The sequence below is a fragment of the Sclerotinia sclerotiorum genome, genomic scaffold, assembly GCF_000146945.2.
Source record: "Sclerotinia sclerotiorum 1980 UF-70 scaffold_4 genomic scaffold, whole genome shotgun sequence".
Lineage (NCBI taxonomy): Eukaryota > Fungi > Ascomycota > Leotiomycetes > Helotiales > Sclerotiniaceae > Sclerotinia > Sclerotinia sclerotiorum.
This window is the reverse complement of record NW_001820832.1, coordinates 1,690,569-1,710,230: the sequence shown is the minus strand read 5'-3', so window position 1 is coordinate 1,710,230 and position 19,662 is coordinate 1,690,569. Positions and strand designations below refer to the sequence as shown.

General features: G+C 42.2%; 7 protein-coding genes across 7 annotated transcripts; 1 reads left to right on the top strand and 6 right to left on the bottom strand.

The window, feature by feature from the left end:
* Nucleotides 1–76: 76 nt before the first annotated feature.
* SS1G_03743 (hypothetical protein) lies at nucleotides 77–1,658 on the bottom strand (the record flags this gene model as incomplete). Its single annotated transcript, XM_001595604.1, has 3 exons — nucleotides 77–673; nucleotides 968–1,074; nucleotides 1,484–1,658. The coding sequence occupies 3 exons, from the start codon at nucleotides 1,656–1,658 to the stop codon at nucleotides 77–79; spliced, it is 879 nt and encodes a 292-aa protein (XP_001595654.1).
* A 1,886-nt stretch (nucleotides 1,659–3,544) lies between these two features.
* On the bottom strand, nucleotides 3,545–5,009 carry SS1G_03742 (predicted protein; the record flags this gene model as incomplete). The annotated part of the gene is made up of 6 exons (XM_001595603.1): nucleotides 3,545–3,651; nucleotides 3,689–3,755; nucleotides 4,152–4,187; nucleotides 4,238–4,306; nucleotides 4,551–4,626; nucleotides 4,873–5,009. 6 exons carry the CDS (start codon nucleotides 5,007–5,009, stop codon nucleotides 3,545–3,547), a joined length of 492 nt encoding a protein of 163 aa, XP_001595653.1.
* Nucleotides 5,010–6,028: 1,019 nt separating this feature from the next.
* On the bottom strand, nucleotides 6,029–6,493 carry SS1G_03741 (predicted protein; the record flags this gene model as incomplete). Its single annotated transcript, XM_001595602.1, has 1 exon — nucleotides 6,029–6,493. One exon carries the CDS (start codon nucleotides 6,491–6,493, stop codon nucleotides 6,029–6,031), a length of 465 nt encoding a protein of 154 aa, XP_001595652.1.
* Nucleotides 6,494–8,005: 1,512 nt separating this feature from the next.
* On the bottom strand, nucleotides 8,006–8,828 carry SS1G_03740 (hypothetical protein; the record flags this gene model as incomplete). The annotated part of the gene is made up of 2 exons (XM_001595601.1): nucleotides 8,006–8,181; nucleotides 8,288–8,828. The coding sequence occupies 2 exons, from the start codon at nucleotides 8,826–8,828 to the stop codon at nucleotides 8,006–8,008; spliced, it is 717 nt and encodes a 238-aa protein (XP_001595651.1).
* A 1,204-nt stretch (nucleotides 8,829–10,032) lies between these two features.
* Nucleotides 10,033–10,176, bottom strand: SS1G_03739 (predicted protein; the record flags this gene model as incomplete). Its single annotated transcript, XM_001595600.1, has 1 exon — nucleotides 10,033–10,176. One exon carries the CDS (start codon nucleotides 10,174–10,176, stop codon nucleotides 10,033–10,035), a length of 144 nt encoding a protein of 47 aa, XP_001595650.1.
* Nucleotides 10,177–10,683: 507 nt separating this feature from the next.
* On the bottom strand, nucleotides 10,684–11,976 carry SS1G_03738 (predicted protein; the record flags this gene model as incomplete). Its single annotated transcript, XM_001595599.1, has 4 exons — nucleotides 10,684–11,058; nucleotides 11,252–11,349; nucleotides 11,403–11,644; nucleotides 11,846–11,976. The coding sequence occupies 4 exons, from the start codon at nucleotides 11,974–11,976 to the stop codon at nucleotides 10,684–10,686; spliced, it is 846 nt and encodes a 281-aa protein (XP_001595649.1).
* Nucleotides 11,977–12,683: 707 nt separating this feature from the next.
* SS1G_03737 (hypothetical protein) lies at nucleotides 12,684–18,508 on the top strand (the record flags this gene model as incomplete). Its single annotated transcript, XM_001595598.1, has 2 exons — nucleotides 12,684–14,136; nucleotides 14,256–18,508. The coding sequence occupies 2 exons, from the start codon at nucleotides 12,684–12,686 to the stop codon at nucleotides 18,506–18,508; spliced, it is 5,706 nt and encodes a 1,901-aa protein (XP_001595648.1).
* Between the last annotated feature and the right edge of the window lie 1,154 nt (nucleotides 18,509–19,662).

Here is a 19,662-nt window from a genome sequence, read left to right as displayed (position 1 = left end):
TTACACGAGAAATACGAGAATATTCACCTTATCAACTTCCCAAAACACACCACAAATTTTATAATAAATAATTTTACTAGCCCACCTTCCCGTTACTAGTACTCTTATGTCTATTCGCCCCTTTCTTTTTCCCACCATCTAAACTATACAATCCGCCCGCAAAAAATACCAAACAGGCACCTACCAACGTCCCAGGGCTGAGTCTATTCCCAAATAACCAAATACTCAACAGTAAACTAATCAATTTCCTCACATTCAACACAATAGTAACCGTCAGCGCCGATGACGCAGCCGCGAGGAGATTCACTCCGCGGATACATGCATATTGAGTGAGGACGTTCATGGCGAGAAAGACGAGTTGGCTTGGTAAATAGATATGCGAGAGTTTAGTGAGGAGATCTGAGGGGAGTGATTGCAGGCTTTCGAGGATGGGGAGGGTGAGCGGGGTTGAGGAGGCTAGCTTGAGGAGTTGGCGGTGCATGGAGGGGAGGAAGGGGGCGAAGAGGGGGAGGGCGAGAAGGTGCGAGTAGAAGAGGTTTTCTTTCCAGTGGGGTCCGTATTCTTTGTAGGTTTCTTCTGTGTAGAGACCCATTATTGCGGAGAGGACTTGGGCGATGAAGAGGATTATGAGACCGGTGTTGAAGGAGGGGATATCTTCGTCTACTTCTCCGTTCTGCGGGGAGATTGTTAGTGAGGGCCGAAGCTGAGAAGTTATGCACGGTAGGAATACCTTAGATTGCGCATCAGACCAAGCTGCTGTCACTACTCCAATTGTTAGGAGAGTAACAGCTATAACCTGTATTCTAGAAAATCGTTTCCCCCATATATATCCCGCAGCTAAAGTAGTGATACTGCCTCCAGAACGTAAAATAATGTGCATTGGCACGGATATATTGTAGCTAAAAGCATGATTATTCAAAACATTTATAGTAAAAAATAAAACGATGTTTATAATCCATCGACGTACCGGGACACGATTCGGAGTAAGGAATAGCGGGGGTCGACTTCGATCGAATTGGGAAATGTAGCCAGTAACGGCTACAAAGAAGAATTGGACAAATGTCATAAGAGTTCCTTCAGAAAGTTAGAATGCTTTTCGAGGACGTAGCTCGTGGAGAGGCATACCGCTATCTGGCTCGACTCTGTTTTTTTTTTCATCTTCGTCAGCGGGGTATTTTGGAAACCAATATATCCTCAAAAGCAAGGGACTCAAAAACTTACTTGACAATAGCTTCTAACGCGAAGACCTAAATATATCATAAGCCCCTACTCCCTTCAAAAACTCCCTAGAAGCGTAGAAGCCCCCCCAAAAAAGGAAAAGAAAAGAAAAGAAAAGAAAAAAGGAATCTCACATTAGAACAACAACCACCAAAAATCAACCCAAGCATCACACCCACCGCCAACCACTGGGGAATCGTCTCAATAAAAATGCGCCCCGTCACCGCGAGGATCTTGGACGTCCTCGATCGTTTATCATTAATACCGTACATTTCCGCCTTCTCCAACGACGGAGCTGCATTAATCACCTTGGGGGCTACGACATCCGTCTCGTTATTCGATGCTTGCAATTCACGCAGCGTGGATCGTCGGCGTGGAATTGTCATGGGGATTTGCTGCTGCGTTCCTCCTGCTGAGTCGGCGCGGCGTCGTCGAGCCATTCATGAATGGATGGATGGATGGATGAATGGATGAATGAATGAATGGTTGTTTCCTTGCTTCTGTTGTTTACTTTGTGCGTGCGTCGGTGGCGGAATAGGCTGCGTTTCTCGAAATTTGTCTGGATGCGCTTTGCTGTGCGTGCTGCGAATGGTTGGGTTTGGGCTTCTGCTGTTGTGGAGGTTCCTGGTTTCTAGGTTCCCCTGATCTGATGGTGGTGACTGGATAGGTACGGTACGATAGGATATGTAAGATTTTTATATGGAAATTTGATAGCTCATTTATTGCTCTGTGATATATATGAGCAAAAGGGAAATGATTTGTGAGAGTATTACTCTAGTACTTTGAAGATAGATTGGATTTTTGGACACGTAGATGCGCTACACTACTATTTACTATATTTCTATTTTTTGTTTTTATTTTTTTGGTTTGGCTTTTAATAATCCTCTCTCCCCCCTCAATGGCGTACTGCAAGGATAAGCTAATTAGAGCTTTGGGGTTATTTTTAGGGTAGGTTTTCATTTATACAGTACGATGTAAGATATGTATTTACTTATTAGGGTACGTAGGTACAGCAATATAATAAAGGACAACATGCAAATATCCTAGCAATAAGACGAACCGTGAAGAAAGACACCAGCAAATCGGAATGACGTTAGAATCAATCATCAATACCTAGGTAGGGAAAGTTAGGTACTTATTAGTGAGTAAGCCATACTTCACCCAGCTTCCAAAATCAACATTTCAGCCTTGAAAGAACCTAGAATTTACACCATGGTCCCTCTAGGTTAGGTTAACCTTAGGTCAAGTTAAAGTCAGAGACCCTAAAAAATTAACATATGATTTGTCGAATTCTCAACTGCCGAATCATCCCGGGAATCACTTAAGGTTATTTATTTAAAACTTAAGCTTAAGCTAGCTTTCTTCGGTGCGACTTATAATTATACTCGTACCTATTATTGGGTAATTATTGGCATTGATTGTTAAGTGCCGATTTTGGTTGAAGAATATGTACTTGGGTAGGTAAGTCTTACTTTAAATGCAGGTGTGTTAGTGGCGCTTAAGCATGAGCTCGAGGTCTTCACCAACTGTTGGAAGATGTGGCGGGGCTTGGATGGAAGGAGGTCTTTCCGGAATGTTTTTGTGAGGAGATTGTTTGTGGGTAAGGTGAGGAAGCTTTCTCAGCTTAATTCTTATACATATGGCATAGTCTATACTATGTAGGGACGAGTGAAGAGCATCGGAGTAATAATGACAGTTGAGCAGCTCATCGGGGACAATTACTAGAGATAGCCTCGGGTGATTTTGTAGGTGATTACTCTTTTATGAGGAACCTAAGATTTACTTCATGTGAAAAATAATGGCATTATCGATGCCTTCCTGAGCTAGGAATACAGCTAGTGCTGTTATGGTATGTTCAGATGAGGATTCGTCTATATATATACTCATATAAATACTGTCGTTCATCAAGAACTCAATAGACAAGTTGTGTCGATGTTTCTTGAGGGTCTTCTCATCCCAAAGTTTCGGCTTGTGTCTTCTCTAGCTATGCATATTCAAGTGATGCACGGAGTACAGCGATTTAATAAGGGTAATACATTCGAAAATGCTCATGAATAATCGTTGCCAATATCAAAAACCGCCAGCGGCATTTCCTGAGCCTCAATCTACCAAACTCTCCATACCTAAAAGATCTTTTGCACCAACTTATCAAAAAAACACCTCCCTCAATACGAACTGGAAGCAAAACCCAACCGTACATCATCTAAAACAGCAGAAGCATCCAAAAAACAGCTCATCCCCCTCTAAAGAAACAAACTACCAACAAAACCTATCAAGACATACCCAAGCAAACCCATTCAAAGCCAACCCTTTCCCACCATCAACATCATAATAATTCTTCACATCTTAACCCCACCCTCACTCTCAATCTCACTCTCACTATTCCCCCTAATCCTCGAAGCAATAATGCGTTTCCGCTCCATCCATTCATCTCTAGACTCAAAACTTCCTCTCCGTAATAAATACGTACCATCATCCCCCTCCTCACTATCTCTATCCCTATTATCTCTCAAAAGAGCACCATGTTCATGCTCATCCTGCTCATTAGCTGACGATACCCGTCGATGGTGAGAAAAAGGATGGGAATGGATATGAAAGTGTTTAGGAGATTTAGTAGAGGAATTAGAGGAGGAGGTTTGTGATGTGGGAGTTGAAGTTGATGGGGAAATAGATTGGTGCGATGATGTGTTGCCCATTTTTTTTTATTTGTTTGGGTTATGGTTATGTTTATATATGGATGGATGGATGACGGGTTTTAGTGGTTGAGAGAGTAATTATGTCCTAGATTGGTGTGGAGGATGATTACTATTCATTAACTAATAGATCAGTGATGAGAAGATTCATAAATGGACAGCGACCCCAAGTGTGCGCGGTCCTATGTTCGCTCTGTCTCAATATATTCTTCTCGGATTCAACTACTCGCTCTTACTCACTTTTACTCCAACATTTGAAATTCCACCGCGGCCAGTCTAATATACCAAGTAGCGTCAATTTCACAGGCGTCGTACTATTCTCCAACCTTAACCCCTGTACATGTAGCAACAACGATAGTACAAATCAATGTCGTCTTATCCATGAACATCACATACTAAGCCCCATGTAAGTTTACAAGAAACCCAAATCCTGCAAGTTGTCCATAGGCGCGCGACTACGTTGCATTCTATCCATTCTACCGCGTTGTACATAGGAGCGGCCTGGTTGGCATGGGTAGGTCTTCATATATCCACCCTCAGATTATGCAATCTTTCTGTAAGTATTACAGTAAAGAGTTCAATGAAGAATTACTAGGTAGCTACCTAGTAACAAAAGAATTACAGTATACCTTGACATACGGATAAACATTGGGGAATTATTGCTTGCTTTACGAAATTACCATGCTTACTCGTAATCGATTCGTCTAGTGGTACACTAATTAGTAATTAGTATTCTTCCAAGTTATATACTTTTTTTTAAAAAAAAATGGGGTGTAGGATTATCTTTTTGGTATTTTCTTTTCTCTTTCTTGACTCAATTAGTATGTGGTAACTCTAAAGAAGATGAGGAGGAGAAATATATTGCTACTCCCTTGCGATCATAAGACTAACATTAAACATTAAACCATGAGTAACCAGATGGAATTGGAATAATTCTTATAAATTTCCTGAAGTTTAATACTCATTCACCCGTATACATGTATAACTGAAATTCCGATTTTGATGATACTTCTCTTGGTATGATAAGTTGGATGAATCCATACACTTAACGGTCTGGATGGGAGTTTTTTGAGTAGATGAATGGGATGGAGTATACATGTAGTCAGAGGAATGTATATTCATGCAATCAATATGTTTCTTTTGATTGCTCATTGTCTTTTCTGTATATAGATGAGTTCTAGAGTTATTTTTCGAGGTTTTTTGAGAAAGTATTTTATGGAAGATTGAAAGGTATTTAAACATTGGAAAGTACTCGAATGTTGGAAACTAGATGATACAAAAGTGCTTGTAAGATTATATCGTTAATTCCCATAACAGCTAAATTGTATTTCTTCTTCCTCCTAAGAAAACTAAAGTCCTCCCAATTCGGCAATCGTCTCCTTGGCCCTAGAGGAAGTTGTATAAATCAATATCTCAAATCATTCAAGATCTGCAATACTTCCTGACAAATTCCTCGAGGCCTCGAGCAAGACTTACAACTATATGATATAGCTTTACTACACACTTCATACTTAGAACACCCAAAAAAATAGTTTGTAATTAAAATATCCATTCCCCTCATCCCCCTCATCCCCTTTCCAATCTAAACCAAAAACATCCCCCAACCCCAACCCAAATCCAAATTCCCATCAATCTAACACCCAACGCCCCAAAAACAATCGCTGGAAGTTATAATCATCGCAATCTTACAAAGTTCAAATATTACCCCTCGTAATGAATCCCTAAGTCTTAAATCTTAATCTTAAATCCAGGTATTACCAACTTACCTACCCATAATTACAGCGATTTCCTCCCCTTCCCTTCCATTTCCGAACGTCTATTACCCTTTATAAAAATAAATCCATGCCGTGTTATATGAATATAGAATTTGAAAGGACACCCATGATTAGGAATGAGAGGAACAGAAAACTGTATCTGTGAACCCGTAAAGATGGAGAGATAGAGCGGTATGTTATATGAAATCATAGAATCATAGAATGAGATAAATGTCCAGCATAACCAATGCATTGCAGTTCCACATTATCCCTCATAATTAATCATTCGTCCTCATCTCATATCATCCCATCTCTTTCTAAGAATTCAAGTTCCCTTTCCTATCAAAAACCGAATATATTAAATCATCTCCGATATCCATTCCCATTCGCACTTCCATTCGCATTCACATTTCCATTAAAATCACCATATGCACCCCCCTGTCCCAATTGCGCTGGCGCCGGCGCTCTATAACCCTGCTGAACAGCTCTCTGCGTATATCCCTGAGTTCCATGGTTATCCCTCCCATCTTTCCCATCTCTCCCATCCCTCCCATCCCTCTCCCTCTCCTTATTCCCTTGTCCCACCTGTCCCACCTGTCCCTGACCTTTCCCCGAACTTTTCGAATGATGACTACTAGACCTCGATCCATTTCGAGCCCGATCTCTATAATCTATATTCAACGGTACAGGTGCTGATCGACCATTCTGAATCTGATTTTGATTTTGAGTATTTTGATTATGCAATTCTTTAATTTGTTTTATTCCATGAGGTTGAATTTTTGGCACAGGTTCGACGTATTGGCCACGGCGGGCGAAGCAGCAGCACATTTTGGTGGGTTTAAAGAGGGGTTTTGGTGAATGAGGTTGGGGAGATTGAGAGGAATTGTGGGTGAGGGGATAGTGAGAGTGCGGATGTGTATATGTATATATATAAAAAAATTTATATATTGGATAGATAAGAAAGGAAAGTCAAAGAAAAAGTATCGAAATGAAGTACAAAAAACAGCTTATATTAAAGTTTTAGAAACACATTACAATGCAAGAACTAGAAGTGGAACAAACTAATCTTCTCATCCAGTCTATATACACATACCACATTGAAAGAACAATGTTAGATAACCTCATCCCAACGCCCGCATTACACTGCGGATTCCAATCGCGCTACATACTTACCCATTTGTGAATCCGCAATACAACACATAATTCCACACAGCCAACTTCCACCTATTCAATCTCAATCATATGTATCCCAATAGCCTAGACCTCAAACCCAGATAACTTTTAATGACATGTAGGCTGAGCGATGAGGTCTGCGGCCCTGACCTATATGCATGTTTCAAAATATATGCACAAAGTACAGGCGCGGTCGAGGTTGCGATAAAATAACCGCCGCAGTAATTTTGGAGCATGGTATGTAAGGATTTGGAGATTTAGGAATTTGACTCATCTAATAGGTGTACAGGAATATACTAAAGCCATGGACGCATCGGCAAAGGCAATTCATTGACGATAAAGATCCCGTAAAAGATAGAGTTGTAAGGGAATAGGCGCCAGACCCAGGTATATGGCTACCAAACTACCGGACCACTAGGTCAGATCCAATCCTTTAGGATGCAAGAATCTTGGGGATATTTCGTCATTAATTTAGCGGGTCTTAAGACAACTTTTGGATGTGTTATTCGTGATATGGGATAAGACTGGAAGGAAGTCCAACGTCCCAACCTCGCGGGATTGGGGGAAATGGTTAAAAGGAGATATTTAACTGTATTTCTTTGTGATTTTTGAGCCAGGCTGGGATGGAAATGAAAAGAAAGATGTATATCCAGTTCTAGGCTTTTAGTTCAATACATTCAAATGCATGGAGCTGGTAGCATCTGGTTTGTCCTACCATTTTCACCCATGATCTGTCGTCATAATAGATGATATGTAAGAAAATTCATTCATTCAAAAGATAAGTGAACGCTGCATTGATGATGAAGAGCCAGGTCTACTACTAAAGAAGCCACTTGGCACATTAGGCTAGGAATTATACGCACTCTGTCTTCCACCTTGAATAGTCTCTTATGATAGTTGATGTCTTGCACTCTATATCTTTGTGAAATTCATGTTTGTGAATACAAGATGAATGACCATTATATACCATCAAGAGGTTTCAAAATACTGTCGCGGGATATCAAAAATCGAACTCTTAAGTGTGTTGTCTTGACACGCCCGCTTTGTCTGCGCTACCTTTCGCCTGATTGATTGACACATGGGTCCTGGGTGTGAAGTCCAATACATGATCATATCTCATCATTCCCTACCGAATATGAACAAAATTCATAACCTTAGCCGCCACATTCATCTAATAACTTCTCTTCCACCACTTGGAGCACTTCCCTCGTTCTTCTTTCCCCCAGATCCAGCCAACCAAGCCGCCGCATCAAAATTTTGCAATGGGTTTGCGCCATTAGCACCACCTGTAAGTCCACCACTCTTCTGGCGCTCCTCAAATTCAGCTTTGAGTTCTGGATCCACTTAAAAGAGGTAGAGTTAGCATAGAAACGATATAAATATATTGTATGACAGGGCCTAGAGCCTTATATCTAAGTCCCAGAGCACAAGATAAATAAATATACGTACTATTATCCATAAGATAAGGCATTCCAAACACAATAAGCATACTAAACCCAGCAATCAAAATCATAGGATTTTTCAATAAACTCAAAGGCGAGAATCCCACTCGCTCCAAGTAATAAATCTTCTCAACATGCGCCTTCACTTCCGCAGTATATTTATCATTTCCAAGTTTAGAAACAGGGATAATTTCTCCCTTATTACTCCATTCGTTTGCGCGAAAAGTGGTAAAAGCTTCGATGGGAATGTGATTTGGCTCTGAGGACGCAGGATGGATATCAATTCGAAGAGGGATGAAACCGTGGGCTGGAGAAGAAATTGTGAGGAGATATGAACCGCTTGTTAGGTTGCGGAAGGAGAAGGAGTTGGATGTTGTGAGAGGCGCGGTATGTGTGTGGGAGATGGTGCTGAGGATTGCGTGAGTGGAGGGTGGGAGAGTAGAGGGGTTCAGTTGGGGTGCTGTTGGGATTGTGAAGACAAGGTGGGTCGCGAGGATGGAGGGGAGGAGGGAGAAGAGCGAAATAACGCTGATGGTTGGAAGACGCATTTTTGATGTGTTTTGAGAAAGGTGTTCTGCTGGCATTGGGAGCTACTTGAGGGTTGGTGATGTAAGGTTACCAGTGAGATAGCTTGGGCCGGATAAAAGAAAGGCCGAAACCCATTTCATACAAAATTTCAATTGCAGCGGAATTACCTCTCTATCGTGATTATACCTTGATTCATGATACACACATTGTAATTGTCTTCACGGCAAGTCATAAGTGTTGCATAGCACAGAACCGGCTCAGTAATCCTAGGCTAAGTACAACATTTATGAGCGTTGCCTAAAGAGTAACCGGTCAAGTCAATTGAAGATATTTTCAAGCAATCCTTGAAGTACCGATCCTTGATTTATTGAGACTTATGTTCTGAGGGCGGGCAGAGGAGAGTGGACGTTACTGCCATCTGGAGATGCATTGATGATATTAATACATCAAAAAACTATGGAGCTGATTTTGGAATTCTCAGCTACAAGCCGAAGTTGTGGAGTCTTAGTCGACACTATTGGAAACCCATGGGCATTAGGAAACGCCTATAATATCCAAGGTGTATTAATTTCGTTTCATTTTCTCATATGCCTCCTGGGCCTTCTGACTTTCCTGGCTTTCAAGATGAACAAGTCTGCAATGTCTTTTTAATGCATCCCGAAGTGAGAATATATTTTTACTATCAGTCCTGTTTAAGTAAGTATTAATATTGCATCTATGCTCAGTTGAGTGTTGTCCTTCTGTAATGGGTTGCCCTACGCTACTGCTCTGTGGTCCTCTACTAGTCCCATTGGCGGTTGCCATGCTCGGCGCTGGAAGGATATTAGCAAGTCTTTTTGATGGTTGCGACTCTCGTGGTTTGCTGCGATCGCGCTTGGTCTGTGTTTGTTCCTTAGAGCTCTGTTCTTCCCGACTCGATGTTGCGTTTCCAGCGCTTGTACTTGGGTCTAGGGTAGTAGCGCTGTTGCTGTCACTTTGGCGCCCCGCGTTAGAACTGATAGGTGCTAGCATCCTTTCTAGGGGACGTCTAGAGCTTTCATGAGCACTGCGTCCCGGAGCCCTATCATTCAATGACAATCTTTCAAAATTCAGCAGTTCATTTTTAGCGTCTTCCCTGTCTCTCTTCCTTATAGCTTGTGCCACGAGCTTATCATCGTAATTAGCTCAATAATATCCTAAAGCCTATGCCTTGACTCGCAATTACTCACTTGTCCAATTTCTTTCTCATCCAGCTAGTAAATTTGCAGCAGCATCCTTATTCTGCAAAATCTTGTGGTCAGAAGATCTCGTAGCTCCTGCTTTGCGTTGCACATCAGCAGCGTACCACTTCCACCAGTCTGGGGATTTAGTCGGAGCAACTGAAGACATATTGATATATGGAAATGTGAAAATGATATTGATTATTAGGAACTTGATAGAGGCGGATGACTATGGTAGTTGTGGATAATTGCGGATCGAATCTGCGAAAACAAAAACGGTTTTCCTTTATTGTTTGATAGAATAGTCAAGAGATGATAGGATATGATGTGATGTTGTGTATGAAGGATGTATACGAGGATGTATGAGTATATCTGAATGTATGAGTATATATATCTATATGAGATAAGTAAACTAATGGAATCAAAGTTGTTGAGTATCGATGAAACTTGCGGAATTACTTTTTGCTGGAACAAAGGGATATACCTGTCCAACGGGGGAATGTTGTTACAAAAAGTAAGGAATATGAATAGTTGAAAGTGTTAATGGAGTGTGTATTTCATCATCAGCATGCTATTAGTTCGTTTAAATGTCGCTAGCGCTTTACCATAACCCACAAATTGAACGGCATCAATGAAGAATTTCCCGCTGAGATAATTTGAGTATAATATGTATTCTTCACCAAGCAGACTGAAGGTAAGGATGCAGCAATGCCTCTGAAGCTGTAGGTCTTTTACGATGATCTACGACCAACAAGTACTCAATAAAATCCATCAATTCCGACGGTACTTTCGGATTTTGTAGGCGTCCAAGTTCTTCACGCAGTGGACCCTTTTTAATAAATCTCGTCTTTAAATTGGTATCCGGATGTATGAAGATAGTTGTTTCGAGGTGGTTTGCAACCAAGAATTCGTCTTCGTAGTCTGGATTGATAGGGGCTTGCACTGGTCTAACAAGACGTTGGATTTTGGCAATACACCAAGCCTCAGTAAGGCCCTGGACCATCTTGTCCTTGGGCCCGAAGATTGGAGTTCCGCATAACCAATGTGCCAACTGCACTTAGATGTTAGCTCCGAACACTCGAGAGTATACATCACAACTTACTGTAACGCCAAGCGACCAAACATCCGAAGCAGGCCAACAGCCTAAGCCTCGCCATACTTCCGGTGCTCGAGTTTCAAGACTTTGGAGTCGAATTTTATCGTAGCCTTCAAGCAACATTGTATAGATCAGCATCAGCACATACATAAAACACACCATACATACTATTACCCAAATCCCCCAATTTGACCACCGGTTCCTGTTCTCGAATATTGGATAGAAATATATTATTTGGGTTCACATCTAATAAATTAGCAATATTCACCCAAACAATTGCGACACACTTATTAACACACCGGTATGAATCGCCTTAAATTTTTCTTGTATGAGAGCCAATGCTTCCAAAACCGACTTTGCCACGATTTTCGGAAGAGACCCAGTTCGAAATTGGCTAGAAGGTATGGATTTTAGATCATTCTCCATCCATTCAAAAATAAGGTAGAAATGACTCTCACTTTCGCTCTCACTTTTAGATGCCGTGTTCGATTGTACATTATCATTTTCGAATTCCCTCTCGTTTTCTACCACATCAAGAAGACTGCGAAAATATGGATTAGATGCTATGGCGTCGAGTTTATAATTGTCTCGTTCGCGAGTTAGCGCGATTTTTTGATCGTCGAATGCATTTTTTAGGACGGTACTGTATATATTCGTAAGATTAATATCGTCAGTATGTTAAATTTGGGTTTAGGTTAGCTAGACGGGTAAGAGTGAGGAGGGGAAGAAATTAGAATAGTACAAGATTGGAGGGATGCGGACAGCATTTATGTGTAAGGACTGGGCTTTGAATACTGTGGAGACTTTTAGGACTTCTAGGAGTTGATAGCTTCCTTTTTTGCCTTTGAGGATTTTTCCTGTAGATAGAAGCATGTCTTGAGTTTTTGATTTTAATATTCATATGATGAATGAATATTGGATTCTAATAGAGGAGAAGCTGAACGGGAGGTAGAGAATTGTGATTTGTAATTAGAAGAGGGCGGGAGGATCGACATATTTTATATTGATGTGATTAATAATGTGACGGAAATCCCTGCTTTCCTCCCACCTTTATTATATAAGAAACCTCAGGTACATTAACCATGTCCACACATGATACGATTACTCGAGATTAGTATGCGATTTAGGTGACCTGAGGATCAGATCCGGACAAGTACTAGGTATCAATGGTTATCGGTAAAGTAAGATCATTGGAGGAATAAATATGACTTCTTTTTGCCTAGCCATTGCGGCTAGGCCATTCATTTGTGTATATATAGAGTAGCTATCCCCATCTACAGGTGCTCTTCACCTGTAGATTCTAAGTTAAATACAATTGCTGGTCTATAAACACCCTTTTGGTCACATTATCTACAGGTCATTATTATATTCGATTCGACTGAGGGATCAGTCGTTAATAAACATTCAAACCTCCCTCTCAAATTAATTCCAAAAGACGTTCTACACCTACCCGGAGGTGAAGCAAAAAGAACCTTTTGAAGGCCCCAATTCCGTGAGACGCACTCTCTCGACGTAAGGCTCTCCCAACCCCTTAAAAAAATAAAAACGACAAAATCGGAAACCACTTGCTACATAACAAGATGGCCCCTCCGAAGGAATCACCAGCCAACTCCCCAATTACCTCTAGAGTGAATACACGAAGCCGGAAAGGAAAAGAGAAAGTTCCTACCTTAACAGATCCTTTCGCTCGTTCTGGAGCACTACCACGATCTCCTCCACAACTAGAAGAGCAAGAACCACCATCCTTATCCGACGAAGACCCTAATGATTCCGAATTACCAGGACCACATCCCTTACCTCAATATTCTGCTACGGAAGCTTCCCAGCCCATCCCCTCAGATGCCTCAATGCAACTCGAGCTACGCAATCAGATATTGGAGCTCCAAAACGAATTACGTCGACGAGATGAAGCGGACCGATTACGAATAGCAAAAGGACCATTTCCACCAATCGTTCCTCCCGAAGAAACAGGACCACGCGCTAGGAAACACAGCCCCTTCCACCCCACTCCCGCGAGTGCAGGGCACGACCCGGATTACCCCGAGAACCAGGCCCTTCCCTCAATTGAAAAAACGCCTGCACCCGATCCCCGCCGCCCCATATCAATTCCCTTGTTATCAAAACGGAAAGTTGATTTCTCCGGTGGTCCAGGAAGAGAGACCCCCCAGGTTCAAGCTGTACGACAACAATCATTGCTAAATCCCCCTGCCTCATATTATCCAGAGAGACGCATTCCCAATCTTTCATCTAAACTCTCGGATGGGAAGGCTCCTAATATCCGTATACGTGCTTGGGAGAAGATGATCCTAGGCCACCTTCTCGATTACCACCATGATTTCCGATCAGAGAACGCACGCCGTACATGGGTATTCAATCAGACCGAAGATCGAGCCATGACCCTGCTCGAAGGTATTTACTTGGATGATGATTACGATGCATATGCACTAGTGGATCATGTCGTCGCTATCCTTACAGACCCAGCTGAGGTTGCTACCGCCAATATTGAATACAACGCTTTGCGTATGTCTTCAAAAGAACACTTTTGGGAGTTCTATAGTAGATTTCGAGATGTTGCTACTCGTGCCGCCATTACTGACGATGAACGATTGAAGAACGATCTCTTTGATAAGACCCAATATCGTTTAGTACACGACAACAAACAAGAATTCCATCAAGCACGCACAGTCGGAGAATATGCTAGAGCCCTGCAGAACTCTGATATCGCACAACAACGACTTGATGCCCGGCCCAATTATCAGAGGGCCAAAGCCCCAACTCTTGGCACTCGGAACCCTGGAACCACACTCCGCTCCGATCAACAACAATCCAGAACCTCCGGATTTGTCCGTTCGCCTCCTGCTTCATCGGCCGCCCGAGGAAATATCCCTCCGAATGCTGTCCTGCCTAAGCACGGCACATTCAACACCCCTAATATCCAATCCAATCGACAACCTTCTGCCTCTCGCGAGACCAATGTAGTAAGCTTCAACGAAGTCGATGAGGTCGCCCTTCTCGATGCCCATGAGGACTATAGTGAGAAATATGAAGATGCATTGGATACATTCACAAGCTCCGAGGAAGATCTCCCTCGATCAAAAAAAGGTCAACCATAAGCACTGTCTCGCTTATGGGATTCATAAAGGATATGTCAGGACTCGATTTACGCACCCTTCTTGGAGGTCCCCATATCACAGTACCTATCATGTTGGTACGTGATGGGATCGCAGTAAAATTCGATGCCCTGATCGATTCTGGAGCAAATGGTTATGCTTTCATGGATCCAGCTACGGTTAAACATCTGGACCTCCTCTCAAAAGCAAAAACGCGCAAGCTTCCCAAACCTCTATCTGTTAAAGGATACGATGGCACTATTGGGAAATATGATATTTCTTTTGTTAGTTATTTTGATTTACATATAGACAAGCGTATACAACGCAAAACCCCTTTTTTGATACTTCCACTTGGAAGTCATCGTATTATTCTCGGACGCCAATGGTTAGCTTACCATGACATCTGGTTGAACTGTCGCCGACGACAATTCAGGTGGCCTGAAAGCACCCCCCCTTCAGTTTCTTTTTCGCGATATATCACTATTCCTCGAAACTCTCTCCCTATCCAGAAAACTATCAATCGTTATCACCAATACGATGCCGATCGAAGGGATCGGAAGTTTGGAAAGGATATCGCAGCTCCAAAGATCAATTTGGTTGAATCTTTCGACCAAATCGACCAAATCGAACAATCCGATCCAATTGAACCCACTCCATTGATTGATCCCCAGCTGAGCCAACCAGATCACAATGATACCATTGCTTTAGAAACATTGGCCCCAACCATTTCATCAAAGCGAGGGAATACCCACGAGAAGTCTTTAAATAGAGATATTGTTCGAATGAATAAACTGTTGAAAAGCCCTGAGACTCCGCCTAAGCCCACTCAACCTTATCCTCGGAAACCACGTTTAACTTACCCTATTTCATCATGGGATACCCCTTCAATATTGGATATCGCTGCAATCGATGCACATATCTTTAATCGATATCTTTTAAAATCTACAGAAAAGGATCAGTTATTTACATGTACCTATCATGAGGTTGAGACCCTCCTCGATCAACGCTATGAGGAACAAGATCGCCATAATGAACTTGCTACCTTTGAACAAGCCCTTAAACGCTCTTCCAAAGAACGTAGCACGAAAGCCTTAGCCCTCCTAGCTATGTTAGAACCCGATGAACCTCCGCTTCCTGATAAATATCACGAATTCGAAGATGTTTTCAGCAAACAAGAGTCGGATATCCTACCACCTCATCGCTCTTACGATCATTCGATCAAATTGGAAGATAGAGCTGAGGAATCTTTAACCTATTCTCCACTATACAAAATGTCTATTGAGGAATTAGAGGTTGTCAAAAGATATCTGACCGATAATCTGTCTAAAGGATTCATCGAGCCAAGCCAAGCTCCCTTCGCTGCTCCTGTCCTCTTCGTTAAGAAATCTAATGGAAGTTTAAGATTTTGTATCGACTACCGCAAGCTCAATGCTCTCACTCGCAAGGATCGTTATCCTCTCCCTTTGATCGACGAGACCCTGGCGCGCCTCCAAGGTGCCAAAATTTACACCAAGCTTGATATTCGCCAAGCTTTCCACCGCATCCGTATGGATCCAGCATCGGAAGAGTATACTACCTTTCGTACTCGATACGGAGCATACAAATGCAAAGTTCTACCATTTGGTCTTACCAATGGTCCTGCCACCTACCAACGCTATATGAATGATATTCTTTTCGATTACCTCGATGATTTCTGTACAGCATATCTCGACGATATTCTCATCTATTCTGAGGATCCCTCGGAACATGATACTCATGTCCGTAAGGTTCTGCAACGACTTCGAGATGCTGGCCTTCAGGCAGACCTCAAGAAATCCGAATTCGATGTCACCAAGACTAAGTACTTGGGGTTCATCATCTCTACTACCGGTATTGAAGTTGATCCTGATAAGGTTGCTATCGTGAAGGAATGGCAATACCCTTCCACTCTGAAAGGTGTACAATCCTTCTTAGGATTCTGCAATTTCTATCGAAGATTCATTCCTAGCTATGGAGTGATAGCTTCACCCTTGACCCATCTAACCAAGACAAATGTCCCTTTTTCTTTCAATCAGGAATGCAAAGAAGCCTTCAATACTTTACGAGGTCTCCTCACCACTGCTCCCATACTCCGACATTACGATTACAAGCTTGAAAGCATGCTCGAAACCGATGCTTCCGATGGAGTAATCGCCGCTGTTCTATCACAAAAGCATGATGATCACTGGTTCCCCGTAGCCTATTTCTCGAAGACCATGCTTCCTGCAGAACTTAATTATCCTGTCCATGATAAAGAACTTACCGCTATCGCAAAGTCTTTTGGTCATTGGAGAGCCGAACTCATAGGATCCCCTTTTCAGGTAAAGGTCTATACTGATCATAAAGCTTTGGAGTACTTTATGACCTCCAAACAATTGAATAGCCGACAAGCTCGTGTTGCCGAACTCCTTGCCGACTTCAATTTCCTCATCATGTATCGCCCTGGCAAAGAAAACCCTCTGGCTGATGCGCTCTCCCGCCGTGAGGATGATATCCAAGCCACCAATCACCAAAAGAAGGAACAACGCGCTCAACAGTTGTTTAGACCTGATCAACTAGATCCCAACATCCTCCGCCAGGCAAAGGAAGCTCCTATTCTGGCACCTCTCGAACGAGCCAAGCCATTCTTCACAGTAATCGACAGAATCTTAGAAGCTAACCGCAATTCAACTAGCCTCACCGCTATGCGCAGAGAAGCTATTCGTGCCTCTGAGGATCCCAATCGAAGATCCCCACTCACTATTGAGAATGGTTTACTCCTTCATAAGGGAAGAGTAGTTATCCCCTCTACTGACAATCTACACACCTATCTCATCCGCGAAGTCCATGCTCAACCTACCACTGCCCACCCAAATGCTGAGAAAACCTCATTACTCATTTCCGAGCATTATTATTGGAAAGGATTTCGAGACGATGTTGCTAGATACGTCAGGAATTGTGATCTATGCCGACGTTCCAAAGTCCCGCGGGATAAAAAGCCTGGACTCTTGAAGCCCCTTAGTATTCCTCAACGCCCTTGGGAACATATCACAATGGACTTCTGTAGCTTCAATAAAGACAAGTATGGGTATGACAATATTCTGGTTGTTATCGATAGGCTCAGCAAGCAAGCTATCTCTATTCCTTGTACTAAGGAGTGCTCAGAGAAAGAATTCGCCGAGCTATTCATATATCATGTTTATCGTTACTACGGTCCTCCTTCCTCAATCTTATCCGACAGAGGTACCCAATTCGTCAGTCAATTCTGGCACGAGCTCTCCTCTATCTTGAAAATCAAGCTAGTACATTCTTCTACTGACCATCCCGCTACTGATGGGCAAACGGAGATCTACAATCAATACTTGCAACGACGTCTTCGCCCATTCGTGAATTATTATCAAGATAACTGGTCAAAGTTGCTCCCATTGATGGATTACGCTCAGCTCACTCTGCCTCATGATACCCTCAGCAAGATGACCCCCTTTGAAGTGCTCTATGGATACAAGCCTCGCATCGATTGGGATTGGAAAGAACATAATTCCAATCCTACAGACAAAATTAACGTTGAACAAGCCCACGAATTCGCTACGCGTGCCCATAATGCTTGGGATTTCGCCCGACAGCAAATTCAGCGCGCTCAAGATCGGATGGCTAAACAGCACAATAAACACCGCCGTACTCCCGACTTTAGGGTAGGAGATACAGTGTGGTTGGACTCCCGATATTACAAGACCCAGCGCCCCTCTCGGAAGTTGGATTTCCCCAATTCCGGGCCCTTCAAGATTGTTGAACAGATTGGTGAATCATACCGCCTTGCCCTGCCTGCCTCTATGCGCATATTCGACGTATTTCCTCCCGAAAAGCTCCGATTGGCAGCGGAAGACCCACTTCCCGGCCAAGTTAATCCCCCCGCTCCTCCAATTAATGTCACCGGAGAGGAAGAATGGGAGGTGGAGGAGATCTTAGCTTCGAAACTCAGGTACAAGAACATTATGTATCAAGTTTCCTGGAAAGATCATCCGCTTGACCCTACTTGGTATCCAGCAGATGATCTCAAATACTCTCCACATAAACTTAAGGAATTCCACATTGCCAACCCCAATAAGGCTGGACCACCCAAGGCCTTGCCTCGATGGATTGAACGATATGACGCTGGAGACGACAACTACGACGATGAAACGGGTGACAGACCTATGATGAAAAGCGCGAGGACTCGCTTTTTCAAAGGAGGGGGTAATGTGACGGAAATCCCTGCTTTCCTCCCACCTTTATTATATAAGAAACCTCAGGTACATTAACCATGTCCACACATGATACGATTACTCGAGATTAGTATGCGATTTAGGTGACCTGAGGATCAGATCCGGACAAGTACTAGGTATCAATGGTTATCGGTAAAGTAAGATCATTGGAGGAATAAATATGACTTCTTTTTGCCTAGCCATTGCGGCTAGGCCATTCATTTGTGTATATATAGAGTAGCTATCCCCATCTACAGGTGCTCTTCACCTGTAGATTCTAAGTTAAATACAATTGCTGGTCTATAAACACCCTTTTGGTCACAAATAAATATAAACAAAATCAAATCGAGGAGAGAAATATAAATAAAAAGAATAAATATATATTATATAATTATGATTGATTCAGTTTCCTTTATTCTAGAAAACATAAACCAATATGATCAAATACAAAACAACACATTCAGATCTAAAAATGAGACAGCAAAAAACATACAACAGCAGGGATTCGCTGGTGGTCACCCACCCAACTACTAATCTGCCGATCTGAGGCTTGTGTATGGCAGAGCGGACGGGATGCCCAATTCTCCTCAGTCTATGGTCGTATGTATCTGTTTACGGTAGTTATAGGATTATACTTAATTTTTTAATTATGGTGGAGTGTGCTTGGTGTGTGTGTGATACGTGATCTTGGGCTCCTGTACAGTTTTGTTGTTTTGGATTTCTTTTTGAGGGGTGGGGAAAGGGTAAGATTACTTTGGTATTTAGTGTTTGATGATGCGCTGTGAAGGAGATGATACTTTTAATTAGGTATTGTTTATTGAGAAATGATACTTAGGTAGTGTTACGTGACGGTTGTTATCCCACTAGTGGCTCACGTGCACTAGCCCTGTATATAAAGACCTTCTTACTTAGAATCCTCTTAGTTCTTTAGTTTTAGATTCTAAGTGATTGAATTGACTCCGTTTACGACTTTTCCGTCACAGGTAGTAGATATCTTAATTCATCTTAAAGAGAGTAATATTATTAAATTGATTGATTGAAAAAGATATTTAACAAATGAAAATCTCTTTGTTTATTTTAGAAGGTGAGTAATGAAATATTGAAAATAAAGTTTTTTTAAAAAAAAATACTTATATAAATAAATATGTTACGAGTTTTGCCGTCTAGATCACGTGGAAGTGCTCTAGGCTCTCGGGGTAGGTTTATAACTA